The sequence below is a fragment of the Platichthys flesus genome, chromosome 15, assembly GCF_949316205.1.
Source record: "Platichthys flesus chromosome 15, fPlaFle2.1, whole genome shotgun sequence".
Lineage (NCBI taxonomy): Eukaryota > Metazoa > Chordata > Actinopteri > Pleuronectiformes > Pleuronectidae > Platichthys > Platichthys flesus.
In genome coordinates this window covers 9488153-9506368 of record NC_084959.1, presented here as the reverse complement: position 1 = coordinate 9506368, position 18216 = coordinate 9488153, and the positions used below count along the sequence as shown (strand labels likewise).

The following is an 18216-nucleotide window of genomic DNA, read 5'->3' as shown; positions in this document are numbered from 1 at the left end:
CATGAAGAAAAAATATTAAGACGAGGCCTAACAACAAGCTAATCTGGTTTATTTGCAGACTCAAGACTGCACAACAAATGTAAATGGTCCAGTGTGTAAGCTTTAAGTGAAAGGGATCTTTTGGCAGAAATTTACCACAAAATAATCCTATTGATGTTTTTACTAGTGTGTTTCATCTAAATTCTACAAATTGTTGTTTTCTTTACCCTAGAATGAGCCTTTATATTGAAAACCTCTTTATTTACATCTGAAGTGAGTCTTCTCTATGGAGGCTGCCATGTTCTTTACAGTCAGTCCCACCTGGACAAACTAAACACGTTTTGAGTTTTTATGACAACTGAATTCTACCACAGGTCTTCCTCATGATGGAAGGAGATGGTGAGATGAGGGGCATTCAGCTGCAACATGCAACTTCACCACTAGATGTCACTAAATTCTACACACTGAACCTTTAAGATTTGATTATGAAGTTATGAATTTCATTGAAATACTGAGCTTAAATACTAAATTCAGTAAGAAAATACAATTTTGGATCTTTAGTGTGATCCAATGCAGTTAATCATCAGGAAAATTTGCTGAAATTAAAGGGTTGGAATTGTTTTGAGGTAAAATATATTTAATATAAAAGAAGCAGACATTTTCCCTAAGTTTGGACCCAAAACAAATAAAACCAAATGAACTGTCATTGTTTCAAACGAATAATAATGATGCTTCATTATTCCTACATGTATAAATTAGCAACTACTTCCATACATGTTCTTCATCTGAAACAAAAAAGCTATGATAAGGCAAAGTCATTTAATTTATAGAATTCATGCACTTTTTACACCCAACAGCCTTTTTGTCTTTCAGTACACACGTCTAGTTAAGACTCCCACACACTGCACAATGCTGCATTGTTTGCCTCATGTTGCAGCAGTGACATCAGTCGGAGGTGACAGGAGGGGTTAAGACCCAGGAGTCACCGTCAGAATCAAACCCTGTGATGTTAACTGCAGCATCCAGCCCTGTGATGTACAGCTGCCCTCTGATCTTTACTGTACACTATGAAACACTACATACACCACAGCATCACACACTTTGCTGCACGGTGGGTTTGATGTTGTGGGTCAGAGTGGAGCTTTTACACCGAGTCGTGCGACGACATTAATAGAAGTTTCAGCTTTCATCTTTTTCTGTACATATCTGTAAGTATCTGTAGAATAAGTGCACTTGTGTAACATCTAACATCCACACTCTGCTCTCAAAACCTCCTATTTCTTCTTGTCCATTTTGTCTGTTAAATAGAAACCGCCATACCGTGTTTGTCTTCCTGCAGAACAACGTCTCTACCAAACAGCAATAAAGCCGACACCTGCTCATTTCTACGCCGCAAATTATTTACCATCTTCTGATTTATGCCCACTCGATCGTATAATAACAAGACATTAAAGGAGTTGACGCAAAGCTTTTCACATTAGTGAAATGTCTTTTGGATCCTGATAATAATTCTCTTTTATCAGAGGAAAGATGTGTGACGCTTTGAAGTGAAAACCGCCTCGAAGCAGGCCTTCGTGGAATGAGGCACCGCTTTAATTACGTCTAATTCATAATTGTGTTCAGATCAATTCTTATTGAAAAGCACTGAATCAACCGCTCATTAAATTACTCTCTATATCCTTCTTTGCAGGCATGTAGCAGTTCAGCTTGACAGGGCTGAAGTTGTGTCTTTAATTATGACTTCTAGTTTCAATCCCCACCACCCTCACAATAGTGTATCATCATAATGGCAAATAAGGAATCTGCAATAGGCTTTAAATCAGCCGCAATCCCAGTTTCAATATTAACAATAGACCACATGACTACTTTAATATGATAAGGGACACTAGTGATAACCCAATACATTATTAAAACATGAATACAGTTTTCTTTTAGCTGGACGGAGGTTGTAACGGCTTTCATCTTATTGTTTGAGTTTTCTGGAAGCAGCTTTACAATTTGGGATCACTCACCACTCTCATTATGTCATTTTCTGCTGCAGCAGGAAGCGGCTTACAGTGATAAAGCTCTGAAAACCCACTGTAAATTACCTGCCCAGCTCAAAACAGCAGACCAAACATATCTATCAACTAGTCGTTGTTTAGCCGTACAAGATCATTCTGCTGGAGAGAGCAAATCAGAAGTGTAAATATTAAATGTACATTAACTCCAATGATGTTGCTCTGTAAAATGTGATGCTATAGGTAGAAGAAGAAACACTTCAATATGTAAAAACAACCAGGAACAAAAAAGGATCAGTGAGTGATGTTATCATCCCTGAGATTGAACTGATCCACTTTTCATGAGACCTGAGGGACATGTCCGTCATTGTCCATCAGAGCTACTAAAACAAACCAAAATACCACAATACTACACAACATCATGAACGGTGTGAAGTAAAGTGCTGCTGTATTTAACTAGTAATAATAATACCGAGTATTTTCTTATTCCACTGACTTATTTCTCATATGGTACTGACCTAAGCAAAATGAATTTCCCATTGGAGACCATAAAAAGAATCTAATCTAGGTCTCTTTGCCCTGTGCTGTGTAAGCGCAGTGCTCGTACACTTGTTAACATCAGAGGAAAATATTATATAATAGTAGATCTTTTTGTAACGTTGCTGCTTTTAAGATAGCTCTGATGAATAATTCCCTGGTGAACCCTTGAGTACTCCTAAAAAGAAAACATTTAGCTTACTCAACAGCCTCATACACAGCTTACAGCCATCCCTTCCCTTTGATTAACTAGGGGTATGATAATCTTTCTTCCCAAAATGCATCTGGGTTAAGAAAAATGATTTTTTAGAGTCACACATTAAGGTGTGACTGTGGCTGTGATGAGTTTTTCTCTATAATTCACAAAGCAAAGAGGAAACGGTCCTGAGTGGTTTCAGCACCACGGACAGCTCCTGAACTCTGCAGCACAAAGCAGTTTATTTCCTCTGTGTTCAACTGTGGTTTGTAATCAATGCTCCTCATCATCAACTGTGAGTATGTGGTCAACATAATAAACACTGCCGACGAATAAACGAGGACAGAGGATATGATTTGTGGAAATGAAGTGACTCTCGCCTCATCTGTGCTGCGGTCGTTTGACAAACTGTGGCAACGTGAAGACGACTATCGACATCATTTAATCCACTTTTCCACCTGATCACTTTTGCTTTCATCAACTCTTTTAATTAATACAAAAACACAACAAGTAAGACTCCTGCCCCTTGTCATCTCCCACATTAAATCGCAAATTGTAACCCGAAGCCACCGCAGTGTTTATGTGTTGGTGAAGCTTGCAGAGCCTCCCTTGTTTGAGTGTTTGAGGGCTATTACCACAGGTAATGACCCACACACAGCCAATAAACTCTCTCTTAATGAGAACTGGGCCATAAAGACAGAAGTCATGCTCCATTCTGCTCTTTTTTGTCTGTTAGCGAGAGTGTGTCTTAAATAACGCACTTATAGCCTGAACAAGTAGCTGCCGTCTCCTGAGGCGCAGTATATCTCATTTTACATCCACGCTTGTGATCTACCTTTTCAATCTCGTCTAAAAAACAAGTATGTTTATTTTGCCACAGGAGCAAATTGAAGAGAGTTGAAGAGGGTGACCGCAATCTTGGTTTCCTCCCCTTGGTGTGGAGTGAAGCTAAATCAAAATTGCAACAAAATATTACCGCTGACAAGTAGCACCACTGTCTTTCTAATAAACAAAACGATTTTAGCACGAAAGAAGCTTGATTTTCAGCCTATGTTTTTATTGTCCACATGCATTGTTGTGGTTTATAGAGATTCCTGCAGTGTTGGCATACTGCAGTGGTGTTGCTATGTAACGCGGCAATTTAAAACCACTGCACCAAATGGAGTTGACACTCAAGATCTTTTAAAACGCACAATATGCTGACAGCAAATCCCTGAATAATAAACAATTCCTCACCTATGAGAGAAAGCTGTTTGCTGGATCTTGGCTGCAAGTCCATGCCGTTCTTCAGCCAGAGGAGTTTGGGATTCGGGATGCCGTCGGCGTGGCAGTGGAGGCTGGCAGATACGCCGGGTTCCTGGGCCTGCGTCTCGGGATAGACCAGGATCACTGGAGGGACTGGACGCACACACATAGTCCAACAAAAACACCAACAGGGAGAGGGGACAGGGGCGAGTGAAAAATATAATTACACACTGTTTCACGGTAGAATGTGATTCCTGGGGGGGATACAGCACAGAAACCCACACGTGCAGTGCACAGAGAGGGATCCATCTCCCCCCTGCATGTAATATATTCACACATAACAACCATCCACAGGCTCTGGGGCTGCTTTACTACGGCTCCAGTCCTGCATGAGAAAGATGTTGGGAGCTTCACCACTCACTACTGACTCCAGGGAGAAGACCACAAATCAATGTGGAAGAGTTTATGGGGGAATGAAATATGAGGTAATAGTTTACATGAGCAGGTAACAAGTGTGGATGCTTCCTCCTTCTCAATCACCTTCTACTGAATGCACAACCCTGCTCCTCAATTCTAATGTAATATTCACTTTGCATTTGCTATGTGTTTGTTTTCTCTCTTAAAGTCTCTCCTTCTCACTCTTATTGCTATTTAATCTTTAATGTATTGATTTTAAATGTTTACTAGTGGTGGACTGTGGCAGTGTATTTGCTGTACTGTAATTCCGAGGTACTTGTACTCTTTTGGGGTATTTTCACTTTATTTTAGTTTATTTTGTATTTCAGACAAATAGATTCAAGATTGAAAACGTTATTGTCCAATAATGCAGGCAGCACTCTTTCACTGGTGTATGGCAAAATACACAATACTGTAAAGTAACAGGACTAAAAAGGGTGACCTATGGCAATTAAAAATAGATATTGAATACTAAACATGAAGTGCAGCGTGTCTGCTCAGCTCAGTATGTCCTTGAGGGCATTAACGATTTTTTTAAAGCAACACTTATCAAATTTCCACAAACATTAACAAATAATTTCCCTTCTTCTCATCTTCCACACACACATGAACAACCCCCTCACATATACGTTGTTTTCTTCAGAAGCTCTTCCTTCTTTTTTTTTACTTGACATTGCAGTAATCATTCTTGAGCATTGATATCATGTTCTAAAGTTAACACATATGTAACACTAGACTACGAGACTGGCTACGTCACCGACACTGAAGCCGCGGCACTGTCGTCCCTCTCATGGCAGTAAACAGGATACAAAGAGGTATGCCGGCCGCCCACTTAGTTTAATGCGGCACTTGGCTCCCCTTCATTCCACCTTATCTCACCTCTCGCTATCGTGCTTGAAATACTTTGAATCCCCCAACACCAGCGTTTGGTAATTGTGCTCTCCTGATAACTCACCCTCCAGGAGCCCAGTCTATCTCCACCAGTCCCCTCCCATCACTCCCTCTCCCTCCCTCAGCGCGAGGTCTCAAATACAGATGCATTCCTTTTCAATTAGCATCACAGAAAAAAAGGAGACAATCACACCTATTGTCTGTCTTAATTGAAATTGGCACAGCGGGATAATCTCTTCCCCTCCTTTGCATATCCGTCACCCTGAGACTAATGTGCAGAAATTAGAGAGGGCAGGAGCTTTGATTTGTTGTTGCAGACGGAGGAAACTTTAAAAATGATTCTTCCATAGATATTTCTTTGAAGATATGCCAATGAAAAAAACTTAAGGTTGGGGAGACGAGGGCCCGTATGCATATGAAAATGATGTGCAAGACAGTGCTTTGAAAAGTTCAGGCTGCCAGAAAGAGTTTTACCTCTGCTGGTTTTTTGACGAATTTTAGCTTAAGTTGCTTTTATCCATTACCTGCAAACTGCAAGCACAGAGTCCACAGATTCATACACGTAGAGAAACTTTGACAAGCAACTTCTAAGAACACCAAAGCAGAGTGTAACAATTAGGGAAAAGGTCTGCATGCCTAAACTGAAAAAGGCCTGGAGAAGGGTCCTGAACCTGGTGTTCTTTGGTATTTGTTGGAACACCAGGTTCTTGGTCACTACAAACACGACAAAATTTAAATGTCAAGTGCATTTAAATAAATCAATATAATAAAGTATTCAAAAACAGATAAAACAGTTCCCAGTGGAGCCTCCTGCTGAGCTCCAGGGATCCTGTGTGGACACGTTAAAGCACCTAAAGGTTTGTCAGACTGAGAAACAAGATACGATACTCTGATGAAACAATGATTGAACCAAAAGCATCATGTCTGTTCACAAACAGGTTTACTCGAGGTATCAAACCTAAGAGTTCCAGAAATCTCTGTCTGTCCGTATGTGAGACGAATATCTCGACAACCATTACTCTTAGGAAGTTCAGAGTGAGATTTGGATTGATTTAGAATCATGACACATTCAACATTAATTCAAATTTGAATAAACAGTCGACCAGCGCTCTGTAACGGCGGGGGCTGAGACGTTGTCGTTGAAGCCAACAGCAATGACAACTGATTCTCCATTCCTCTGACTACAGATCACTTTCTACAGTTTCAGAAAGAAGAGCTGCAACCCCTGTCACCACAGGCCAAACAAAACAGGCCTTTCCAAACAGGAAGGCTTAGAAAGGGCATTGCAATAGTAATTAAAATGTACGGCTTTAAGCTGAAAGACCACAAATCTACTGAAAAAACGACAGAAGCCTGCAGCCTTAAAAGGTGCCAGCTGCAGGATCACCGTGTTTTGTTTTGTCTCTTAGGATTTACATATGCCGAGAGCCGCTGTGCTTTCTCTGCAGTGGTAAAAACAAACCATTTCTCAAAAGCATCTCATCTGAGGAAGGGGCACAAAGGGTTGCACTTGAGCCCCTCGGAAAGGGCCGCGGGGGCTGTGAAGGATGGGGACCCATCGCCATGCAACGATTCTGCACGGGGCAGTTTCTATGGTATCCTTGTGTTTTCCCTGACATTTCAGTGGAGAGCAGGTTGTCTTAATTGTTTTTAACCAACAGCCATTTAAAGTGTCACTGGATATTTATCTGTTCTATAAAAGTAACCTGAGCAGCCAGCAGCAGACGTTCCCTCACTGAGGAACAGAATCTGAAGCATTTTGCCCACACGTCTCCCACAGTTTGAAGAAGGAAATAGCCTCCACTGACCGTTCACCTGCAGCACATGTGTCTGATACACGTCTTCATAGCCGTAGGCATGGCAACTGTAGTTTCCCATGTGGATGGTTGTCACCTTGGTGATGTACAGGGAGCCGTCGTCCCCAAAGTCCTGCAACACAGGGAGGAGAGGGAAGTTAAGCAGAGGATTGTGAGAAGGCGGTGGAGGTGAAAGAGAAGGGAAGAGGAGTGAGGGAGGCAGGAAGAGAGAAGGTGGGAAAAAAATAGAGGAGGCGCAGGGAGAGAGGGAGAACAGAATACGAGGCGAGAGGAGGCCCACAGCAGCAGGGAGTGATGGGAAAAGACAAGCAAGAAAAAGAGTGATGTGAAAAGGAAGAGAGATCATGAATCAACGGATTCCCCGTTGAGCCGCAGCAGACGATGGGGAATTTGATCCCCCCCCCCACCACCATCCTCATCACGCTGCCTCAGCCTGATAAATGGCAAGGGTTAAAAATATAAAGCCCATTAGGTTGATGAATGGAGCCGGTTGTTGTTGGTGCAGCACGCGCCAGTCACCAGGGGGTTCCGGCCACAGCTTAGGGTGGATTAAGGCATTAAATAGTTTGCCGTCCCATCAAGAGGCAGAGCAGATGTCCCGGCGCAGCTCTGTGGTGCCGCCGAAAAACCACCAGCGGCTGCTTTCTTTCCGAGGCCTCTGGAAACGAATGTGACCTGACAGACGGTAGCTTTACGACTTGAACCATTTGTAATACTATATATGACAGACAGGGGAGTTTGGGGAAACCTTTAAAGTTCAGAATTTAGAATAAAGGTGGAAGGTTCCAAGTACACCAGCGAGGGCAATTAAAACTGAATGGGCCATTTGGGTTAAACAGTGTGAGTGTAATATATCTGGGTAGATTCCTGATATGTTTTAGTTCAAAACCTTAACTACGTGTTGTGCTTCCTGTGGAAAAATGTGTCTATGTTTTTGTCTGTGTTTCTTAGCGGCAGAAAAAAAAAACATCAGGGATATTTAGGGGAGTGATATTTATGAGTTTGTGCCATTTGGTACAGATCCAAATAATAAATAAATACAAATCTGTATCTAGTGAATTTAAATGGGGTTTCATGTGGCCTAAATATGATAGTTGGTTAATTTGAATGCTTACAATTGTCACCTTATTGTCAAAGAAGTTTGGTCAGCTAAAACTTTTGACTGCATGCAAATGTTTCCACAGCACAAGTGACATCCAAAGCATTAAGAGATTAGTCTCAGAAGTGTTGGTGCCGGCCCGGTTGCTCAGCAGCTGCATGCAACTGTGGCACAGAAGCCATCACTCATGTGTCTCTATAATTTGTATTTTGGAATGAGTAACCATGAGTGTTTAATGTTTTTCAAACTGAAAGAGATGACTCAGAGTCAACATGGCCCTTTCTGATTCAGGTTTTAGTATTCAGGCAGTTTTCACTTTGATCCCTGAAGCTGCACTGTCTCTGCTGGCTGGTGTCTTACATGACTGAGAAGATGTACATTTAAATTGCAGATTTTGGCTTTGAAAGCTCCTCGTAACGTAATGGGCATAGTTGTTAACCTTTTCAGTTGGTGTAATGCTCCCATTGTACACAGCCAAACAGGCAAAGAAAATGAGATGTGTCTGTGATGGAAGGAGCAGCGGAGGAAGCATAGAGGAAGATGGAATCGGCCACTTTCAAAACAACACAATGCACAGCTCCATTACTGTCTCTTTTGATCTGTACTGCGACTGTAATCATCGCGGCGCTTTCATAATTCACAGCGGTACTGACGCAATAAAGCTTTCATTTACTTAAGAACCACATTCATGTTGTTTCCCAAATGGCTGCAACGCACAGGCAAATAAAAGCAGCAGTGTAATAACCATTTTTAATAGAATAAATAAATTATTCATTTCATTTGGGTTGGTGTAATGCCGTTGCAAGATTGCTTTGCTATTGTCTCTTTTCAAAAGAGGAAAACAAGTCCCAGTTTTACTTTTTGAACAGAAAAGGTTTCATGAATTCATAATGAGAGTGTAGATTTGAATGGAATGATTGTATTTCAAGGAGCGCAGCACAGTGTTCAAATGTATCGTATTCTCAAAGACAAATTATGAATAGACTCTAGCATGTAGATAAACACATTTCAAAAATGAAACAGGCACTACAAGATTATGAAGCATAAATCCAGACACTTGTTTATTGATTTTTTATTTAATTTAATGTCTACATTCTTATTTTTTAATGGCTTTTTTATCCTTTATTCAGAGAGATAGTCAATTCAAATGACAAGAGGAAACTGTCGGAAATGTTAACCCTCACCATTAGAACTTGGCAGATCTGTAACAAGTTTTTATTTCTCCAGAGTCTGACCGATTTGAGCCTTTCACAGGTATATTGTGTTTTATTATGTTTACTGATATGCTTCGGCAATGGGGTGGGAAAAATCTCATAGACTATATTTTCTATGGTATAGATCCTTACTTAACAAAGCACTTTGGGTTCAATCTATCATTTTTGAATCTATTTGATAGGTGACAGTGAAGATGGAGACAGGAAACATGGCGTGCACTGAAACTGTTCCGGCCGCCGGGGCGCTCCCCGTTTAGGGATTTCTTTTGTTTCATCTTTGACCTGAATCGATGAAAAAAGAAAGTCAAACCCAGCCGGGGTTCCACTCTCCCTCCTCCGCTCGGATCACTGCGCTCTGTGGAAATTCATTATGTACGGTCAGGAGCCCGGAGGACCTCTGGTGCCATTACCTCTCCTCCAGTCTCCACCTTAACACTTGACATTGTTTATCGGCTCATCGTCGCAGCAGACCAACAAGGTTGCTCATTAACAGGCAATTAGTGAAGTGTGATGGGGCGGTGCGTAAAGCGAGGCTGGCACTGTGCTGTCACCTGTGCAGATGAGTCTAAACAGGAATGTGGTCACACACATCATTAAGTACCGGCTGAGATAAAGCTGTACTGTTTCATGGAAGAGAGCTGCAGCGGCAAGGGAATTTTTCTTTTTTTTTCAGTTTACTTCCTCCAATAATTTTTTCTGTCATCTTTCCTCAATAACTAAAATAACAATCTCCAAATTTATCAGCATTTTATAATGACTGCATCCAGATTGTGCAAACAATGTGCTGAGATATATTAAACAGCACACTCGATGAGCTCTTAAGATGTTTAATGTTTAAGGTTTTCAAATATTAATCTGATGGTCCAATTAAATTCCTCGAAAGAAATATCTTACACAACCATACAGCATGTTCCCTCATTTGAAAATAATAATAAATTTGTTTTACTGTTACACTGACTCAATTACTGACTCGTATTTTGTTGCCCATCAACTCAAGAACCATTATCATCACCAACCTCAACAATCACAGCCACAAGAAGAACAATTAAAGGCACTCACATTGATGTCCTCCAGGTCCAAGAAGTTCAGTATGATGCCGTTCCTCTTCCAGATGATGGGTGGACGCAGTGTCCCCTGGATGGCACAGGTGAGGACGGCGCTGAGGCCCACTGTCACTGTGGAGACACTGATGTGCTGGTCCTCCGCCAGGCTCAGCTGGATGACCTCTGTTAGGATGAGGGGAGATGTTTGAAAGAAGAGATGACAAAAGAAAAGAAGGACAAAAAAAGAAAATCACAAATCAGACTGAGTGGGCTGATGCTGTGGAGCTGTAGCCAGAAAAAATACATTTCTGAGCATCTATCTTAGAGTTAGTGGACCGCAGAGGATAAACAGCTGTCCTGGGAGTGAAGGATGTCCTGCATGAGAAAGACCACATGTCGGAGGACACATAGCTCGCCAAAATATCATCCCTCTCATTAAGCTGGATTTATGTTCATTGAAATGGCCGTACAATTCAATTCACCTTTACGGCAAATTAAGAATTATCCTTCAGCCGTTCCGCTCGCCGCCATAAATGGTACCCGTCGCCAAGCTGTGTGGCCAAGCGTCAAATCCACAGAGTCACAGCATCAGTGAAAATCTGAAATCAGCTGGATACTTCATCCACCGAGCCTCTCCTTTCATTGTGTGTTTAAACGGACTATGAGACCATTATAACAACAATGTTAAAGCAGTGTTTTTAAGCAGAGTGAGCTGTGTGCTCTCTTACTATTAAATCAATGTCAGGATTTTCATTTCTCACATTTTTCTTTTCATCTTCTGTTTACACACTTAGTCAATTATTTTGAAAACTACTCATCAAGATTTTCAAAAGAACATGTGAATATAAGAGAAACACTTTGCTTTAGTAGCTGAAGAACATTTAACAGTATCTTCTATTTAGTTCAGTGTATTAACTGCTGTTGCATTTTTGTGGAGTCTTACTGGAGCCAACCAAACGTAACACTGAGTCAATCACTTACACACACAGACACACAAAACACACACACAGACACAGAAAAACACACACACACACACACACACACAAAAGATTGCAGTCTCAGTCCACACCCTGGTTTTTGACTTTCAGGTCTGAAAAGCAAAATAACTAGTTGCAGTATTTCTGTCAGATTTTATCATTGTCCGTCCAAAGCATCAATTCTTATTTCTTTCACCTCCTGTGACTAACAGCCAAAAGTGAACTTCTATAAAGCAAGACATTCCTCTGACAGGGAACCGCTCTTAGCTCGCAAATAAAGTTGGAGAGTTGTCCAGGGATAAACTGCGCTCACAGTGTTGATATATGTTTGATGCACCTTTTGTTTATTTGCCTTTATTTATCGGGGCTAAGTTTGCTCTGAGAAACTTTTGGAAGTTTCCTGACTTGTGTTCCCTCTCAGCAGCGCTATCAAATCTTTTCTTAACCTTCGGTGCCACATAAATCTATGTGAAACTCAAAGATCCAAACACAAAGAGTGACTCTCAGGACCTGCAGTGAATAAGTCAGTATCACTGGAGGAAAATATATCAAATGTCCGAGCCCACTTCAAGTCAATGGCTAACGGACTATGATATGTTTGTGGGGAACATAAATGTAAACGACCCCTGGATATTTGCTGTCTGTTTCCAGATAGCTCTCCAGGTGACAGATGTATCCGTGCAGACAGCGAGGTCCGTCAGTGATACTTCAGAACGCCCTGGGTACAGTTCACTGCCAGGTCCAACAGAGTTATAATTTAGCAGGGCAATGCTTTGGACACGTGGACAAGTGAGGGATGAAGTGCGTTGATGGCTTGGAGGGTCAGTTCCAGGGGGGGTTGTACGGAGAATTTCAACTAGACTCTTGCTCACTCTTGGACTCTTTGACCGTGGAGGAGATTATTTTGAATCTGTTCCCGAGGACTTTCTCTTCCAAGTTCAGGTGGATCCATTAAAGCGCTGACTCATCCCTGAAAGTTCTGTTTACCAAACAGTTGTGTTTTTGATGGCTGACTCAAGAGTGGCTTTAAAACAAAATCGACTGGTCACTCTCAGACAGCACGTGGCTTATCTGGTTTTGGAATGAATACATTCATTTTACTTTGCGGTGAAGCCGCACTGACAGCAGTACAAAGATAACCTTCAGCCCAAAGCACCAGATGTGAGGCTCTAACACCACTGTCTACAAACCCAATCCAATACGCCATCAGCTCCAACTCCAGGTTTAGATATTTAATATATATATTTAACATTGAACTCATGTGAGGTCAGTAGCAGAACATTCTGACTTTCTGTAGATGCCTAAGTTTTTAATGTTTAACAGAAATGCCATCATGTACAAAAACACCTTTGTGAATGATGGACCAGTTGTAAAATGAATCCTGACACATGAAATTAATCATGAAGACATTTAAATATATTTATGAGACTAAGAGAAGATGAAAATCCTAAGTATATTTACACAATGAATAATAGGCATATAGGAGACTTGTTTCTGGGCATAAAGGGTTCAAATGTACTTGTTGTCTATATACCTTATCACATGATTGGCTGTTGACCTGATAAAGACTGGGTTCCATGGTGTAATGGTTAGCACTCTGGACTTTGAATCCAGTAATCAGAGTTCAAATCTCGGTGGAACCTCATAGTGAACATTTTCAAATTTCCCAATTGTGGGACTCCTCAGAACAATAATGAAACATATCAACTTCAACTCGAGCTTAACTGGACCTATAAACAACGCAGCCTATTTATTTAATATTGAGTCATTTGTGATGAAGGTTTACCTGTGATTATAGAACTGTGGATATAATATGTACCTATGAGTAGCTTTAATACAGGTCTGTTGAGGGACTGAGCTCAATTCATCCAACTCAAGTCGAAGTCATGCCTGAGTTGACCAAAGTACTGGTCAGGCTTATAATGTAAAAATGACAGAATGTAAAATAAACATAAACATAAAGATCACAAAGAAAATACATCAGTGATAAAACCTTAAGAACATGAAGAATCCACTTATTTGAGAATCAAAGTATTGCACAATAGCAGATGAAATCCAGGCCTGAACTGGAATTGACACCATCTCACATTATGGAACACCAGCACTAATTCCTCAGCTGGTTTGGCTGAGTGTGTGTTTGTCTCTCCACAGCTGAGGCGGGGAAAGAAACTCAATCTGTTGGCTCTTAACTTAGCTCTCAAGCTAAGGTAAGTGGGTTGTCTACCTCATGTGAAATACTTCAACTTTGGTACCAACAACCAAACGTTTTTAAAATACCAAGTAGATAAATAAATGTGCACATATAGCAGTACTTGTAGTAGTAGTCTAGTAGAAGTAGTATAGTAGCGTTTAGAATCTGAACACAGAGTCCATCCATCAGACATTTGGGATTTGATCTGACTCTCCTCCTGTCCAGGGGATTTAAGATGCAGACAAATGTCAATAATGATAAGTTCTGCCCCTTAAACTGCTGTTGGATGGTTCATTATTTTTAATGTTTGGTGTTGACAATGGATTCACATGACAGATTCGAAGCGAAGCTCCCTGTTCACTTGTGCTCTACATTCACTGATGATAAAGAAGCAGTAAAGCTACTCAATAGGTGGATCAAGCATTCCATGACAGTTTTATTACTCGGTGCCACGGACACGATTTAAACTGAACTCACAGGGTGGTGTGTGTTTTATCGGCGGCACTAATATGTTTACCTCGGCCGTAAAAGACTGTTTCCACTTTAAGAGCTGCTCCCTAAAAAATATCTCCAAATATCTGCCCCGATGTTCTCTCCCACTCTCAGATGACCCTGGACAAATTGCATATCCACAGGCAGCACCTGCTCTGCCCCGGCTGACTGGGGAAGGTTGTCATGACATTATCTAGTTAATGATTCCTACAGTGAAACCCTCCACCCCTCCCCCCTCCCAAAAATAGCTCCAATGTGTAAGTTAGTAATTGACTTCCAGGGGAACTCAGGAGCTCCACTGATCGATCAGCCTGGCACTAACTGAGCTATTGAGACGGGGGCCGACGGGGAGGTTTCCTTTATCCTGCTCTGGAGGGGACGTACAATGCAGCCTGGGTAAGAGAGGAGGGGGATAGGGAAAGAAGGAGGAAATGAAGCAAGGAAGACGGAGGTTAGAAGTCAGAGATGATGAGAGGACTTAAACGGCAGAAATATATAGTGTGCAAGGACGAAGAAGACTTACATGTATGTAAGAGAGGATGAGCTAATGAAAGAAAAACCCACAGGGGCATAAGAGGAGATGTAGAAGTGTTTGTGTGTGTGTGTGCGTGTGAGACAGGACGAGAGACATATTTGATTCAGATCACGTAGCAATCTCCCAGGGAATAACTAATGTGCCGAGCTCAAGACTGCGGCTCAGAGAGTTGTCCCTCTCCACTTTTATGAGACCAGCCTCTCATGAGCTGGAGTAAGACATCAAACCACAAAGTCGAGGAGCGGAACACCGTGACTTTTCACAGGCCACGACATGACATTTGGACTTAGACGAGAGATAGAGGGGAGGTGAGGGGGATGAAGCGAGGGAGAGAGGGGCTGATGGAAAAAAGGGTTACAGGTGAAGGAGTGGGATGTGAGGAGTCATGTGAGCGACGTTGGGAGGTGAGAAAACAACTGGCGGCCTCCCAGTGAGCACTGGTTTGTTGATTGATCCCTTCGAGTTGAAAGATGTCTATTGAATTGGCATGAGACAATATGGACTATATACAGATTATACAGATTTACTAAGCTCTGATGTTGAAAGCATTGATAGAGATCAAGACATTTGAATTTTTTTGTTTGCCCTCATCAGCAAACATGACTGACATATTCGTCAGTGTCCTCTACGTTTATGGCAGCACTATTCCATTCCGCTTTCGTGTCTGTGGTATGTTAGAAACGTCCTCTCGCTCCCAGTGAATCCTGTGACTTGGATCTGGTGCCCTCTCACGTGTAGCACCTCTGGAGAATGTCAGGAGACCAGGAGAGTTCAGGGCAGCTCCTGTGCTATGCTGCTTGTCCGCAATGTCCGGGGGGGTGCTATTCTCCAAAATGAAACTTCATTCAAATGATATCCAAACATTAAAACTTATCTCAGCGTGAATATTATTATAATTATTTGCTGTATGTGTCCCTATCCCTACAATGTAACCTTGCTGATGTTAGATGAGGCCTGGTGCTTTACAGCCTCGAGGGCTTTACACTGCAAGTCACATTCATCGGTTCACACACTTTCATGCAGCACTTCCATCACACATCCTTCACACTCTGATGGAACAGTCCACAGGGTCAATATAAGGTTCAGTGTCTTGCCCAAGGACACTATGGCATTCAGACTGGTTAACGGCCCCCTGCTTTAGCTCCTGAGCAACATAAATTTGCGATTTTGGAATTCATAAAATACCGTAAAAAATAATTAGTATATATATAATTCCGGCAATAATTTGATATAAAAAGATCAAGTAAGCCTCACAGCATTCAACTAAATATTTCATGTCTCCTCTTAGATCTTTGTCTCTCTGAAGTCAGAGCATGTGTGATAAAGTCAGACACATGACTAAATGTGGCTGATATATGTTAGGGAGAGACGAGAAACCTTTTTATAAGCCAGTCCCACAGGGCAGAGCAGCACTTTGGATGTCACCAAGCATCTCGTGAAACATCTCTTTCCTCGGCTGTCCTCAGATGACACGCTCTCTCTCGACTCGCCCACCAGCTGACACCACTGAAGTAGGCCTGAGCCATATGCAAATCAAATATTTTTGTGATTACGTTTGACAGATATTGCGATGAATCACAATTTTGGGGCATTTCACTTTCAGGGAAGGACCTCCCCCCCACCCCCCCACCCCTATAAAAAGGACAATGATGTGACTTTTACTGGAGTCTGTTTCCCTGATGTCCGGGGAATATGAAACATATGCTTTACTTCACAAAATGCTATTTGTAACGATATGTGACATATTTATCGTTGATTAAGAATTTGAAGTTATAAGTCATTGTTCAGTCCAACTTTTATGTATTGTTTACATTGGAAAAAAAATAACTAAGTCCAAAGCATATACAATTGCTGAAGCATGTCTCATGTCTGTAGAAAGTCTGTAGTTTGTGCCTCTTACAACACTTGAGAGGATAAACAAACACGTCACAAGAGTAACACGTCTTCACTGCTCTGAGCCGGTGACAGTGACACCTCAGACACACCTCATTAGAAATCCACAGGGCGCTCTCTCGTGTGTCACACTGAATAAGTGCCTTGAATGGTGGGTAGTGTGTGACGTGTCATGTATGTGAATGCAGAATAAGCACGGCGTTCTCGATTGTTCATTTTAAAATCTTGTGGATGAAAGATACTGGTTCGGCCTCAGTTGGTAAATTAAGGTTCAGGCATTAATAGTTGAGCTCGCCACTAAGTGAAAAGCAGCTGCTGTAGTAAGAAGGTTTGATTTGCCAGCCTTTGCTCGTCCTACATGTTTCCTGCAAAGCTGCCAAACTACCGAGTTCAGGATTGAAATCAACACCATGCTGGTGTTAGCCTTGTACTTCAGTAAAACCATAACAAAAGCTGTTTTTAAAAACAATTAAAATTGATTTTCTTATTGATTGTTGCTATTCAACCACCAACAAGTCACGACAACAGGCAATCTTCAACCACCAGGCAACCCAGCACAATAATAATATGCATCAGGCGTAAATCAGGAAAATGTTTTGAAATCATACGGATGACATGAATGACCATGAACTGCTGCATGGTGCAAGCATCTAGGTTTGTGCTTTAAAGAGAGCGCACACGTCCTAGGTGTGATCATGTTTCTTCTAAAGTGTAAAATATAGATCCAGATGGAGATAGTATATAAACACCCATTTAAACAAATTTCAACAAAGTCCTGTTTAATAATTTGTCTGCCATGACTGTATCATGAAACAAGTCTAGTGTACACACACACACCAGGCACGCACGGACACACACACACACACAAACACACTCACAGCAGTGTGGATGCTATACAAGACACTGGCCTGCCCATGGAGAGTTATTCGGGGATTTACTTTCTCAAGGACACTGTGACATATAGAGCCTATCTTACTGTCTTACTGGCTTACTGTCGGTCACAGAGTGTAGTGTACCCTCTGTTTGTCGGGTGAAGCACCCTTCATTAATATGTAAGATACATATATTTATATATATATATATATATAGTTTAAGGACAAACTTCCCTCTCTACTAAGAAAACAGATACTGGTGTACCTACTGGTAACCATGGTTTTGCCTCAGCACATCAAACACAGCACTATTAATAAGCTATGTAAGTAACATTGTAGGCGGTGCAGTGGCAGACTGCATTCCTTGCTCAGTTGGCCTGAACCTATGGACACCCCCCCCCCCCCCCCAGTTTCTTTGCTGGCATTTTTCTTTATTTTGGTAAATATCACCCGGCTTTTATCTATAATGTTTATAAGCTGGTCGGATGTTTTATTATAAAATGAAAACTTCCATTTCCTGCCACTTGGTTTGGGATGGGACTATGTGACAGTATCAAGGTTAACAGTGTGTGATTCTACACTGTCACACAAATCTATAGTATTGTGATTAATATTAGTATAGGTTTTGAGATCACATTAAGAAACTATGTCAGTTGAGGTCACAGTGACTTTTGACCTTAGACCAATCAAAATATGAAGAAAATCCATGGAGGGCGTTCTTGAGATATAATGTTCATACCAAATTTCAGGACACAGGACAACCTGACCTCCAGCCACTG

At 41.5% G+C, this 18216-nt stretch overlaps 1 protein-coding gene and 1 non-coding gene across 2 annotated transcripts in view; one reads left to right on the top strand and one right to left on the bottom strand.

Moving 5' to 3' along the window:
* The window catches only part of fstl4 (follistatin-like 4), a 187864-nt gene that overhangs the window by 20645 nt on the left and 149003 nt on the right, over positions 1–18216 (bottom strand). Inside the window, exons 7-9 of the mRNA XM_062405405.1 lie at positions 10494–10660; positions 7113–7233; positions 3949–4110 (exon numbers count right to left, since the gene is read on the bottom strand). Coding sequence (XP_062261389.1) covers positions 3949–4110; positions 7113–7233; positions 10494–10660 — 450 coding nt within the window. The remainder of the gene's footprint in view (positions 1–3948; positions 4111–7112; positions 7234–10493; positions 10661–18216) is intronic.
* trnaq-uug (transfer RNA glutamine (anticodon UUG)) lies at positions 13026–13097 on the top strand. The gene has a single exon. It is a non-coding gene; the product is annotated as a tRNA-Gln (tRNA).